The sequence below is a fragment of the Perognathus longimembris genome, chromosome 23 (genome assembly GCF_023159225.1).
Source record: "Perognathus longimembris pacificus isolate PPM17 chromosome 23, ASM2315922v1, whole genome shotgun sequence".
Classification (NCBI taxonomy): Eukaryota; Metazoa; Chordata; class Mammalia; order Rodentia; family Heteromyidae; genus Perognathus; species Perognathus longimembris.
In genome coordinates, this window is record NC_063183.1 from 28476509 (window position 1) to 28490281 (window position 13773).

Here is a 13773-nt window from a genome sequence, read left to right on the forward strand (position 1 = left end):
GAGAAAGTTATGTATCATTTGTTCCTAATTACAACCTTATTGTAGTGTGTAATACTTTTTGCAAAACAGTAACTCATACATATGCCTCTTTATGAAAAGAAACACGTGGGATGATCACTGGATTTTTTTTTTTCAGATGAAAGCGTGTCTTCGTGTGAAACCTAATTATAGTACTCGATCCAGGAATGTATGGAGTTTAATTTATTTAATTTATTATTATTATTATTATTATTATTATTATTTTACTTAGGGAAGGGAGTCTATTACTATATTTCAAAGTCTTGTTATAACAGTTGAATCCGAACATATACTTTCAAGCAGCCACAGTCAAAGCCAACACGTGTATGACTGGCCTCTCTGGTACAAGCAGTTCTTCTGAAATAAGTAAATAAGTGGATTATCCCTATTCACGGCTGCCAGGAGAATTAAACAACAACAACAAACAACAACGACAAAACCCTTCCCTCTTGTCCTGCCCATCACTGATGTAAGCTGAGTTGGATCCTCTCTCAAGAACGACTTCTTCAAAGACATGTTGGGTGGGAAGAACGAACCACTCGTTTGCCCAGCGCGGGGCTGACTGGGCTTAGTTAGCATCCTCACCTCGGCGGGCTCCCCTGCACGCGGCTGGGCGGTCGTCGTCGTCGTCGGCCTGCGGGGATCCCCCCCTCCACCCCCCCACGCTCGGACCCTCCCCGGGCGGATTCCTCAGGGCCCCGGAGGGGGCCTGACGAGGATTGACAGGGACCGCGCGAGGGGAGGAGTGGGGCCTTCAGGGCGGGCGGGAGGGCGGCCGAGGCTCCGGGTGAGGGGAGACCCCGGCGTGGGGAGGTGGGGCGGGGAGGGGGTCGGGGTGAGGCCCGGCCCGGGCCTGAGGGGTCCGGACTAGGGCCGACCACCACGCCCGCCCGGGCCGTGACCCCGCCCCCTCCTCCCCTCCCCCGCCCCTCCCCCTCCCCCTCCCCCTCCCCAGCCGCCTCGCACGCTCTCCCGAGCCGCCCAGCCTCGACCGGGTTCTCGCGAGATCCCGGGCAGCTGAGCGCTCGGGGCCTTTTCAAATCGGGATCCGTTACCGCTTCCCTGGCCGCCGCCATTGTCGCGTTCGGAGCCCCCCTGAGCTGAGCGCGGGGCGGGCGGGCGGCCGAGGCGGCCGAGGCGGAGCTCAGCGGCGGCGGCGGCGGCGGCGGCGGCGGGATGGCGGACGCCGACAAGCCCGAGGCGGCCGGGGCCGCCGGGGATCACACCCCGTACCCGCAGCCCGCGGAGCCGCCGGGCGAGCCGCGGCGAGAGCCGCACCCCCCGGAGCCGGAGAAGCAGGCGCCGCCGCACAGCAGCAGCTCCAACGGCGTTAAAATGTATTGTCCCTTCCTTCCCACCCACCCCGCGGGGCGCCGGGGCCCGGGGAGGGGCCGGGCGGGGCGGGGCGGCGGCCCGGGGGACCACGGGGAGCCCGGGAACTCGGGGGGCCGGGCCCGGGGCCCGTGGCGGGGCCCAGGCCGAGGGACTCGCGCCTGGCGTCAGGCCCCGGCCGTGGGCGGCGCGCGGAGCAGGTGCAGCCGGCGCTCGTAGGCCCGGGGCGCCCGGGGAGAGGCGGAGAGGGTGGGCGGGGGGTGGGGGGAGGAGGAGGAGGAGAGGGAGAGGGGACTCGCACCCCGAGATCGGAGGGAAGGGGCACCTCCTCTTCCCCGACTGCAGCCGGAGACCATTGGAGCGCCGCGGTTCGCAGAGGGAGGGAGGCGGAGGTGGGGGGGGGGGGCGAAGGAAAAAAAAAATCTGGTCCTCCGTGAGGAAGGCCGGGTGGTTAGGGTTCATCACCGGGGAGTAGCCGGGGGTGACGTCATGCCCCCTCCCCCTCCCCCCGCACATCCACACCATCCCCCCCCCTCCTGCCCCCCACGTCCCCCCAACCCTCGCAAGTGCAAGCTCCACACGGTGCGTGCTTGTTCTCCCCAGGAATAGATCGCAGCCGAGAGCAAGTATCTTTTAAATAAGGAGCCGTGAGGCCGAGTTGTCCATTGTGTCGCTACCCACCCTTGGCTTGGCTGGGGGTATTTAAAAAAAAAAGGGGTGGGGGTGGGGGTGGGGACGTACCTCCTCACCTACCTGGTGGTCAGCTGTGTGTTGGCTTTTGGTGGTCTTGATTTTCGCAGAAGGTAATTTTTTTTTTTTTTTTTTTTTTTTGGGCTGTGCTCAGTCTCATTCGTGTGTCTCAGGTCAAATGCTGGACCACACCGTTAGATCCCCATCTCCCAAATGAGGGTGTGTGTGTTTGGGGGAGGGGGCGCTGTCCCTTTTGCATTGGGAGGCTAGCACTCTACCGCTTGACCCAAGAGCTCCACTTTTGGCTTTTTGCTGGTTGATGGGAGATGAGAGTCTCATGGGCTTTTCCTGCCCAGACTGGCTTCAAACTTGAATCCTCAGATCTCTACCTCTTGAGCGGCTAGGACGACAGGTGTGAGGCACCAGGGCCCACTCTTAAGATGTTTTTCAATAAAGAAACCCCACCACTTGTAAGGTTGTTCTGTCACCAGTGCCTATAAACCATTTAGTTGACTCTCCGTGGGTAACATTTTCAGTTAGAAGGAAGTGTGATGCTCTCCCCTTTCCCCTCTCCCGAGTATTATATTTGGGGCCATATGAAGGTCCAGCATTTATTTTCAAACCTGAAGTTGTCAGTGTGTTAACACTTTAGTGAAAGCACCTTTCCCCCCTCAGTTCTCTCTCAAGACTGGTAATAAATAAACACATTTATACTAAAATAGGAAAAGTAAATGTCTTCCTGACTTTTCTCCTGTGTGAAAATCTCTTGAGGCTGAGTAGTATAAACCCAGACCAATCTGTTTCAGGATTGACTGACTGTAGCTCTCTCCCTAACTTGATTATGACAGTCTTGCTCTTAAGTGAGGTTAAGCGGGGCAGCATCTATCTAGGCAGAAGAGAAGTGGCAGGTGTAAGATTGAAACGCCATGGAGTTTGTTTGAACGGAAAGTGTGCAAGTAAGTCAGTTACTGAGAAATTAGAAAATGAATGAAGCACATTCTACCATGTCCACCAGAATGTTGAGTTTCAGTGAATAGAAGTGAAAAACAGTGGAGTGATAAAAAAAAAAAATAGCCCTGTCTTTGAGCTGGATTTAACACACTCTCGTCCCAAAGGGCTTTGGTGATGTCCAAGTACAGAGCCTTTTCTTGTCATTGTTCCCTGAACAATACAATGTAACAATACAATGTTACCTATCAGTTACATTGTATTGATACCATACATAACCCAGAGATGGTTTGAAGTATGTTTGAGGTTGGGAGGTTGTGCTTAGGGTTATATGCACACACTGTACCATTTTTTATAAAGAACTTTAGCCTTTAAAGCCTATAAAGGACCTGGGCCTTTCTGGGATGAGGGGAGCCTCCTGGAGCCTATAACCTATGGATACAGAAGGATGACTGGTATGTGCTATGTATTCGAACCTTCTAACATGAGCATGTCAACTTTTAGAGTTAGCTTCATAAAATATTTGCCAATTCTCTTCTGTTCAGTATCTTTTGAAGAGTTTGAGGACTGTTACTAATTCTTAAATATTTGTTAGAATTTCTCAGTGAGGCTATTGGATCTGGAGAGTTTCAGAATTGGGAGAGTTTTTCCTACTGATTTCATTTTGAAGTTTCTGATACTTCATGATTCATCTGTAGTGGGCTGTGTGTTTCAATGAATTTATCCTTCTAAGGTATCCAGTAAATTAGCTAACTCTTGGATTCTCTTGTCCTTTGTATTTCTGTTTGTCAGTTGTAATTTCTTTTCTTGGGTTTGGAGGAGTCTATAAGTTTTTTTTTCCTCTCCTTAGTGGCTAGTTTACTATCTGTCAATTTTATTTGCCTATTCAAAAAATCAGCTGCTATTATTGTTAATCTTGTTTATTATTTTTTCTAGTGTTTCATTTATGTTCTGATATTTTCTATTTTCCTTTTGTTAACTTTTTGGAATTTTTTTCTAGTTCCTTGAGGCATGAAGTTAAGTTGTTTGAGGTCTTTCTATTTTTCTTGAGGAATTGAGATTCACTTTGAATCTCCTACTGTAGCATTATGCTTCTAGAAATGATACATTAGTGCTTTTTTAATTTGATGTTGGATAATGATTTTTTTCTTCAGATATTTAAACTATTATTTGAGTTAGGCATAGTTCATTCTCAGAGGCAGATAGAATGCAACTAGATTCTTTAAATGCCTTAAGAAAGAGGTTTAACAAAACAGATTGAGAATTAGTATATGGATTCTGGATATGGTGCCAATATTTTGGTATCATAGTTTAAGAATTTTAATATTTGCTTTGAACTTTCTCTTCATACTGTATTTAAGACACAGAATTCAGGCCGGGGATATGGCCTAGTGGCAGGAGTGCTTGCCTCTTATACATGAAGCCCTGGGTTCAATTCCCCAAGTACCACATATACAGAAAATGGCCAGAAGTGGCTCAAGTGGCAGAGTGCTAGCCTTGAGCAAGAAGAAGCCAGGGACAGTGCTCAGGCCCTGAGTCCCAAGGCCTAGGACTGGCAAAAAAAAAAAAAAAAAAAGACATAGAATTCAGAAATTGTGTAAATGGAACTTTTTTTGTTGATAATTAAATTATCACTCTAGCCTCTAAACTAATATATCTTCTGTAGATAATTTACTCATTAAATTATCTATTGTATTTAAAATTCTGCTAATTGAGGAAAAACAAGAAATGGATCTTTTTTGTCACTCTTTAAGAAAATATTTTAAAGAACATACAATATATGATATTAGAATTTTTTTATTTTTTTGGTGGACTTGTGAGAATATTGTTAGTAAATGTTTACCACATTCACGGACAGCACCCCCCTCCCCCCACCAGGTCAGGAATAGAAGGAGATTGTATTTCAGAATTTTATGCATTTTCACAATTGGCTTCATCCAGAGGAAAATAAATAGAAGAAGGGATTTTTATCTAGATAATGTATAGATACCTGCTTACCTGAACAAAGCGTTGTTTTTCAAACGTTCATTGAATTCTGTCTAAGCTTCCTATTATGCAAATGGATTCTTAGGGAATTAAGAGGAAGGGTTTGTCTGCTACACCCAGGAACCAGAGAAAAGGCTTCTGTGCCTCTTGGCTGCTTGCCTCCATTTTCAAAAGTACCACTCTGTTCTGGTGGGAAGGTACTTTCTAGAGCTGGGCAGTAGAAAAGACCACTTCTAGATCATGTCATTTCGGATGAGGGAATATGTTTGGCAGTGAAGTCCCCATCAAAGTTCTAGAAAGATGGAAAAGTTGGGTAGTAAAGTCTTTCTTGATTCTAGTAGCTATTCTGACAGTGATACAACCTGTGCTCCGAGAGTATAAGTTCTTAATTGCTCATTCAGTCAAAAGTTCCTATTCGTTGAGTACATGGTAAATGCAGTCCACTTGCTAGATACTGCTGATACCAAAAGATAGAGTCTTTGTTCATAGAGGTAATGAATGCTGTGTGTATGGCTGTGTTATTACTTGCTCACAGAAGGAAGCTCAGCATGTTGTAAAACAAGTGTGTGTGGAGTTGTATAGTGTGTACATTCCCAGAATGACTTAACTTGGAATGTAGTGTATATCCTAGATTGTGAAATATGGTTGGTTGTCAGCATAATCCAGGAAGCTTTTTTTTTTTTTTTTTTTGGCCAGTCCTGGGCTTTGGACTCAGGGCCTGAGCACTGTCCCTGGCTTCTTTTTGCTCAAGACTAGCACTCTACCACTTGAACCACAGCGCCACTTCTGGCCATTTTCTGTATATGTGGTGCTGGGGAATTGAACCCAGGACCTCATGTATACGAGGTGAGCACCGTTGCCACCAGGACATATAAGATTCTTGAATATCATTCTTAGATAATATTGTTAGTAAATACTTTGAAAAATTGCCTTAAAATAAGATGCTTTGTTAGATAATTGCAAATTCACTAGAGTAATACTAACTTAAGCCTGTTCCAAAAGATTCCCTTTGAAAGATGAATTGCATTTACATATCAGTTTGCATTTAAACCTTATAGACTTACATGTAAGCCCTATAAATTTGAACATAAACTTTTATGCATAGGGCTCATCTTAAATATATACCTACATTCTGTGTATGCCTGTATCCTGTGGTTGACTGTAGCAGCATAATAGTTGCACTGTGATTCCAGTCTTACAGATTGGATATTTTTCCAATTAAATCTCATTAAAAAGATTGAGAGAATCCTAACTCACATTGTGTTTAGGTATTGCTTCCCTCCTCTAGCTGTCCCTTTCTCTTATGGGTACTAGTGCTAAGGAACTGTTCAACATGAAGACATCATGATACCACATAAATTTTCTGTGTTTATGAAAGTTGTGAACAGAAGACAATTGTTTCATATGACTATATGGATGTTGATGTCTAGACGTGATTCTATTTTTAATAAAAAGAAAAAGTTTCAGGAAGAAACCCGTTAACTTTTAAGAGGCGAACTTTTCTTGGTGGGGGAAGGCAGTAATGGGGTTTAAGTTTAGAATTTTGACCTTAAAAACCAAAAACCAAAAATTGGTACCAGGGCTTGGACTAATGGGCCTTCTGCTTGCTGGGGTTCTTTGATTATTGCTGGTGTTTATTCCACTAGAGCTACACCTCTAGCTCAGCCTTTTTGCCTAGTTAGAGATGGGGTCTGATGGGCTTTTCTGCCCTGGGTTGGCTTTGAACATCCATCTCCCAGGTCTTAGTCTCCTTTATAACTCCTCTGTAGCTCAGCCTTGAGTAGCTAGGAGCACAAACCTGAGGCATTAACACCTATACCTATGCCTTTTTAAGACAGGGTCTTGAAATTTTTGCTCAGCCAGCCTGAGATCCTCCCACTTAAACCACCTGTGTAGCTGGGATGATAGGATGTACCACTATCCTCAGCTTTTCTTTTTGGTTTTTTAACTTGAGATGGGGTTTTGCTTAATTTTTATTTGAGCTGGCCTCAAGCCACCATCATTGAGATTTCTGCCAACTGAGTAGTTGCGATTACAGATGTTAGCCACCATGTCTGGCACTAATTAGTTTTTTAGAGTTTTGAATGAAGCTGTGAAAGTTATTTAAAGTGATAATTTTGCATACTGTAGAAATGAACACTCCTCTGTACCACTATAGGGTCTAATATCATTAAGTAGTGTGATGGGACAAAAATGAGTTTTTGGATGCTTACAGTAATTTAATGTGGAAAAAAAGTGGTTAACTGAGAAACTGTCAAGTTTGCTAATCTGCTCAAACCCATGCTTTAAAATAGCACTGGGTAATTCAAAGTTACTGGGTCAGTAGTATGAATATATGGATGTTGATATCTAGATATGACTATATTTTGATTGTATTTTTAATAAAAGGAGAAAGCTCCAGGAAGAAACCTGTTAACTTTTAAGAGATGAACTTTTCTAATTTCTTGGTGTGGAGGGCAGTAATGGGGTTTAAACTGAGAATTTTGACCTCAAAAAACAAAAATAAGAAATTGGTACCAGCTGAGGTTTAGTTTAATTGAAAGTTTTGTGAAGTAAACTATTAAACATAAATTATTCATTCAATATAGACTTACATTCTTAGAAGTACAACTGAAGGGCTTTTTCTAAATTTTTAATTTATAGGGAAAATGATGAATCCGTGAAGGAAGAGAAATCTGACTTAAAAGAAAAATCTACTGGAAATAAGAAGGCCAATCGATTTCACCCTTATTCAAAAGACAAGAATTTGGGCAGTGGAGAAAAGAAGGGCCCAAATCGAAACAGAGTATTCATTAGCAACATCCCCTATGACATGAAATGGCAAGCTATTAAAGATCTGATGAGAGAAAAAGGTAACTATTTCTGAAGTAACCCACTGTTGGATAATCTTCTCATAGGAAGGGGAGGAAACTAAGGAAACGTTTTTATTCCTCTTAGCCACACAGACTCAAAAAACTGATTTTTATTTCTTGACGTGTGAACTAATCTTTTCACTTCCTTTCCCTTGACACAATTGCATTACAATGTAGTATAGATAAATGAAGTATTTTTCTTTTTACCATTTTGGTGGGATAGTAGCGAGCCAGCATTTGCATGCCACCAAGAATTTTGTTAATGTGATTGCTTTGTCTAGTTGAAGTTTTATAGATTTTAAGGGACTATTGCCTTAGTTACAATATACTTAGCGTGTTAATGTATGAACAATAAGGTTTGACTATATATTTCCCAAAGCTGTTTTGTTACTATCTTGGTGGAGTCTGGAATCTGGCTGTGGAATTCATTTTGTTTGCATTGTCATGACTGCTCTGATGCTGTCTTTGCAGTTCTATATTAAAATTGCGTTACTGTGGTTGCAATTTTGTTTTCAGGATCATCTGAAAACATTCCTCTTAAATATATGGTTGGTTTTGGGGAAAATAATTTTAATACTTGACTTTGTAAAAGTTAGTTCTGCTACCTCTTGAAAAATTGTTTCAACCGTCTGTTAACTATGTACTTGGCTTTGAGGCTGATCTCTTCTAATAAATTTAAAAAATTGCATTGGTGTATCTGTTGTAAGGTGACAACTATTTGATTGGTTTTTATTCATTGACTTTATTTAGTGTGTGGCTTGCTGTGAAGCATGACTTGTAAATTGAGTTTACTGATGGCAAACATGATTGAAGACATTCAGGTAGCAAGTCACCTTAAAACAGCTGTTGTGTGTAGGCTGACCAAAGTTATTTGAAAAGTGCTAATGTTGTTAATATGCTAGGCCAAGGGACCATTTGTATTTATATGTGCATTTGTTCACCAACTATATCATGCTGGCCAAAATATGATCTGTAGTATGAATCAGGTTAATATGGTGGTTAGCTTTTTTTTAGAGAATGTGGATGATGTACATTTCTGAAAATGAGTAAAATTTGCATAGCCATTGACAGGAGGTATGTTGGTCTGGTTTTGATTGTTGGTGAATAATAGGTGCTTTTCTGTAGAGTTGTGCACAGGTGTGCAGTAAAGCAAGATACTGGTGTTTAAATGTATTGTTTCTTGGTATCTTCCTTTTGTATGTCTTATGTAGTTGGTGAGGTTACATACGTGGAGCTCTTTAAGGATGCGGAAGGAAAATCAAGGGTAAGTGCTGTGGGCAATCATCTGCTTGAGGTTTAAAAGTTCCTCAGCAGTTTACTTTTTGTATAATACTTGTACCAGTTTTTGGAAACTTAAGTTTCATTTCGTTTTACTTTATTATGTAAGACTTGAGGCTTTATACTAGCAAGTTTGACACTCATACCAACCAAACTAGCTGCTTGGAAGGGATGGGTTTCGTAAAAGTTTATAAAGGACATTCTGTTTTTTTAATGTTTTAAGGTAATGCTTCTTCTTAGCTGCTAAGATTTTACCATAGGAATTTTTATGTTGTATTTTGATGTCTTCAGGGATATTTTAAAAGCCACTGAATTGATAATATTTCTTAAGAGTTTTAGGAGAGGCCTGTAGCTAAAAGGTGTTAATTCAGAATGTATTTTTGAAACTTTCATTGAAAAGATTAATTTGGTAGCCTGTAGGACTACATAAGAGGCAGTGCTCTGACCAACTTGTATGAATGATATTGATGATTAAATTGGAATATGATTAATATATTAATATATTTATATATTGATATAAGATATTAATATATTTTATATGTAATATAAATATATTTTAATTTTTAGCAAATGGGGTAAAATATACTGAGGAATATAATGGAAAGCTATTAACAATATTTCATTATATTAACAAAAGTTAGTTGGGTACATGAGAAATAAGACTTTGTCATCACATTCAAATGGCATTATAAGCAATAACCACAAGAAATTATTTTTAAATACGATTCTGTAATTTTTTTTAACATAGGTGAGTTTTTTTACATACTTGAAACTGGGTGCTATTAAATTATGTGCGGCCAGTTTTAATCTAATAGATAACTTTATTAATAATAAAGTGTTTATTTGCTCTTTTGATTAGAGTTATGAAATATATTGCCTACTGTACATATTTTGAAAATATTTGTGCCTGTAATGACCAGATATATTGGAGCATTATTTCTTCCTTGAGTTACTGTTGATTGAATGGTAGCTCTGAGAAATGTCATCTAAAAGAAAAATGTGCTCCAAGCTGTTCTATGCTATTTCTATCATTTAAAATAGATGGACTTAATATTTTATCAAAAATGTGGTCACTTGCCTGTTATGTGCTGGAGGTGGCATAAAAGACAAAACATGATTTTATTACTGGTTACTTTTGATTTAAATGTTAGACTCCACCATTTACTTCATCTACTGATCTAAAACTTTTTTTTCTTTTGCATATATTGACAAATCTACTTGGATATAGGGTTGTGGGTAAGAATATTTTTTTCTTTCTTAAGTCAAATTAAACTTCTGGTTGAAAAAAATCGTAGTTCATAAATATTTTTATACATTTTTTTCCAATTAAGTGTGGTTGAATTCAAAGATGAAGAATTTGTAAAGAAAGCACTAGAAACGATGAACAAATATGACCTTAGTGGAAGACCTCTGAATATTAAAGAGGTAAGATTTATCATATTTAGAATTTAAATGTTTAAGTATAAGGACCTGCTTTTTTGTGTGTTTTTGTGTTGGGCCTGGGGCTTGAACTCAGGGCCTGGGCGCTGTCCCTGAGATACTTTTTCTCAAGGCTGGTGCTCTACCACTTGAGCCACAGCAACACTTTCAGCTTTTTCTGAGTAGTTTATTGAAGGTAAGAGCCATATGGGCTTTCCTGTCCAGGCTGCATTTGAACTGCGATCCTCAGATCTCAGCCTCCTGAGTAGCTAGGATTGTAGGTGTGAGTCACCAGCACTTAGCTCTTGCTTTTGTTAAAGTTTCATTTTGGTAAAACATTTGATAACAACTTTAAGCATAGATGATTGTTAAGCACCATGCATTAATGATAAATTTACTTGTGCATGATTTCCTATTTGCTGTTGCAGCTGTCCTTTGTATTTGTGTCTAGTTACTTTAAGAGTTAAGTAGGTAGCCAATGATGGAGAACACCATGCAGTATTCAGGCAAAAGAGAGAGCTTTATTTTGCTGAACTTCTGGTTACTTTTTTGTGTGTGCTGTCCTGGGTCTTGAATTCAGGACCTCCGCACAGTCCTTGTGCTCCACTCCAGCACTTGAACCACAGCTCCACTTCTGGATTTCTTGGTAATTAGTCAGAGATCAGCATCTCATGTGTTTTCTTGCCCAGACTGACTTTGAACTGTGATCCTCAGATCTCAGCCACCTGAGTAGCTGGGGTTATAGGTAGGAGCCACTGGTGCCTGGCTCTTTCCACTGTTATTTAGTAAAAAATAGTTTATTAGATACTAAAGGCCAAGGCCATACCATCAGATTCTTTAAAAGTTTAGCATGTTGTGGATCCTCAATGCTGTTGCCACCAGCCTAGGTTCAAGCTGATACAGGATTTATCCATCTTTAATTTCTTTTAAGAGAAAATAAGGTCAAATTTGTTCTCACTGAAGAGGAATTTATCTAATTAGATCTTTTGAAATTAAGATTACTAAAGGCAGCTCCTTTTCTGAGAATATTTGACTTAGGAATGTGTGGTTGGCATGAATTTTAAGGATAGTATACTTCTATGTTCTTTAGCAGATTATGAAGTTACATTTTTCCCCATAATTAAGTGGAGATTAGAGCAGCTGTAAATATCAACAGACCCTCTAAAAAACCAGCAGTCAGTGACTTAACAGGCTGACAGGAAGGGGGAAAGAAGAAGAAAAGCTAACTTAAGTCTGCGATTTCTTTTATGTATATACATATATATGTATATAGTTATAAATATTTATCACACATACAAGACAAATGAAATCATAGAAATATGCTTTATTAATGTTAAGCACAAACGACTTGTGTATCTTGATCCAGAAATGTCTTTCTGTTTTGTCTTCTTTCCCACATAGGTAACTACTCTTCTAAATTGAGTGTTCTTACATGTTTTTTGAGCTCTCAGACCTGAAATATTTATTAAACTTAAAGTTTTATAACATTTTGATGTTTATTTCTTTATTTTTGTAATGCTTTTTGTTTCTTAGTACTGAAAAATGCATTAGGAGCCAGAATACTTACTTTCTTGTGTTCACCAGCCATCTTGGAGAATTTATTAAAGTCATCCAGCTTTCCACTTCCAGCTTTTTGGGGGATGGTTAATTGGAGATAAGAGTCTCACGGCTTGGGCTGGGAATATGGCCTAGTGGCAAGAGCGCTAGCCTCGTATACATGAAGCCCTGGGTTCAATTCCCCAGCACCACAAATATAGAAAATGGCCAGAAGTGGCGCTTTGGCTCAAGTGGCAGAGTGCTAGCCTTGAGCAAAGGGAAGCCAGGGACAGTGCTCAGGCCCTGAGTTCAAGGCCCAGGACTGGCCACAAAAACAAAAACAAAAGAGTCTCACGGCTTTCCTTGCCTGGGCTGCCTTCGGCCCTTGATACTTAGATCTCGGCCTCCTGAGTAACAAGACTACAGGCGTGAGCCACTGGTGCCCAGCTCCAGTTTTTTCCTTGTTTCTTTTTTAAAAATTGATATTTACATACTGCAGTTTGTAGGCAGAGTAGAGTTGATGGCTTCCTTTAACTACTTGACATTGCAGGTGATAGTCTTAATCAGTTTATATATTTTTGTGTATGTATGTGTTTGCTTTTGTTTTTTGTTTGCATTGTACCTAGTGGAATGAGTGGGAAGTACATTTGAACTGGCTTTTTATTTTATATTCAGATAGAATATTTCTCTTTAAAAATTAATAAATGTAAATAAGGCTTGCTATAATTCTTTACTTGGATGTTTAGGTTCTTTTATCTTTCCCCTGCTCCAATCTCAGATTATAATTATTGTTGAAGAAGGTAAGAAGTTAGAAGGTAAACAATTATATTGTGTTCAGAGAGAAATTTACCAATTCCATACACCTCAATATTCCTCTATTTATAACAGTCTGTTATACTATTGAAAAGCTTTGAGTTAGTTTGAATGTGACCTATTAGGCACCCAGTATTTTGGGGGTAAAAGGAGTCACCATCGTGTTTTGCTTCTCTTTGAGTTATGTTCCTTGGTGTGTAATGTGCCATGCCTGCTCACTAGCATGAAGGCAAGATTAAACCAATTTCAAGTTCTTAAGTGACTTTAATGATTGGAGAAAGGCGTAGTACTGACACCCCGAAGACGAAATCTTTTGTCTGTTTATACATTTTTCTGGGACTTAATTCTCAGGATGAGAAAAAAAACACAAAACCTTCACTCAAGAAGTTCAATAATTTGAGTTAGCTGGGTTAATTCCTGTAGAATTTGGACTTACTGTTTCAATTCTATGGATCTATGGGTGTGTTTGGTAGCTTAACATTCACTGTATGTTATAGGATCCGGATGGAGAAAACGCTCGTAGAGCCTTGCAGCGCACAGGAGGGTCATTTCCAGGAGGACATGGCCCTGATATGGGGTCCGGGCTGATGAATCTGCCACCTTCCATTCTCAATAATCCAAACATTCCTCCTGAGGTTATCAGTAATTTGCAAGCTGGTAGACTTGGTTCTACAATTTTTGTTGCTAATGTAAGTTTAAGTCTAAAATTTTATTGTTTGAATCCTTAGTTCTAATTATGAGATGCTGTAGTTAGATGTATAAGTTATAGTTTTATAGAGGACTGCTTACTAAAGTAAGTGAAATTGTAGTTACTGTAAAATCAAACCCAATTCAATTATGTATGAGGTTAGTCAAAATACAAGTATTGAGGACTTGTAAAACAGAAATGTGGAATTTATAA

The 13773-nt window shown here is 40.5% G+C and overlaps 1 protein-coding gene across 5 annotated transcripts in view; it reads left to right on the forward strand.

Annotated features, from left to right (window-relative positions):
* Positions 1 to 1194: 1194 nt before the first annotated feature.
* Positions 1195 to 13773, forward strand: part of Myef2 (myelin expression factor 2) — a 28535-nt gene continuing 15956 nt past the window's right edge. For 4 of the 5 annotated variants that reach the window (XM_048332984.1, XM_048332986.1, XM_048332985.1 and 1 more), the window contains exons 1-6: positions 1195 to 1355; positions 7618 to 7826; positions 9038 to 9090; positions 10333 to 10340; positions 10436 to 10529; positions 13370 to 13561. In XM_048332984.1, coding sequence (XP_048188941.1) covers positions 1195 to 1355; positions 7618 to 7826; positions 9038 to 9090; positions 10333 to 10340; positions 10436 to 10529; positions 13370 to 13561 — 717 coding nt within the window. Of the gene's footprint in view, positions 1356 to 7617; positions 7827 to 9023; positions 9091 to 10332; positions 10341 to 10435; positions 10530 to 13369; positions 13562 to 13773 lie in introns of those variants that run through there. The other variant, XM_048332988.1, reaches the window with a different exon arrangement.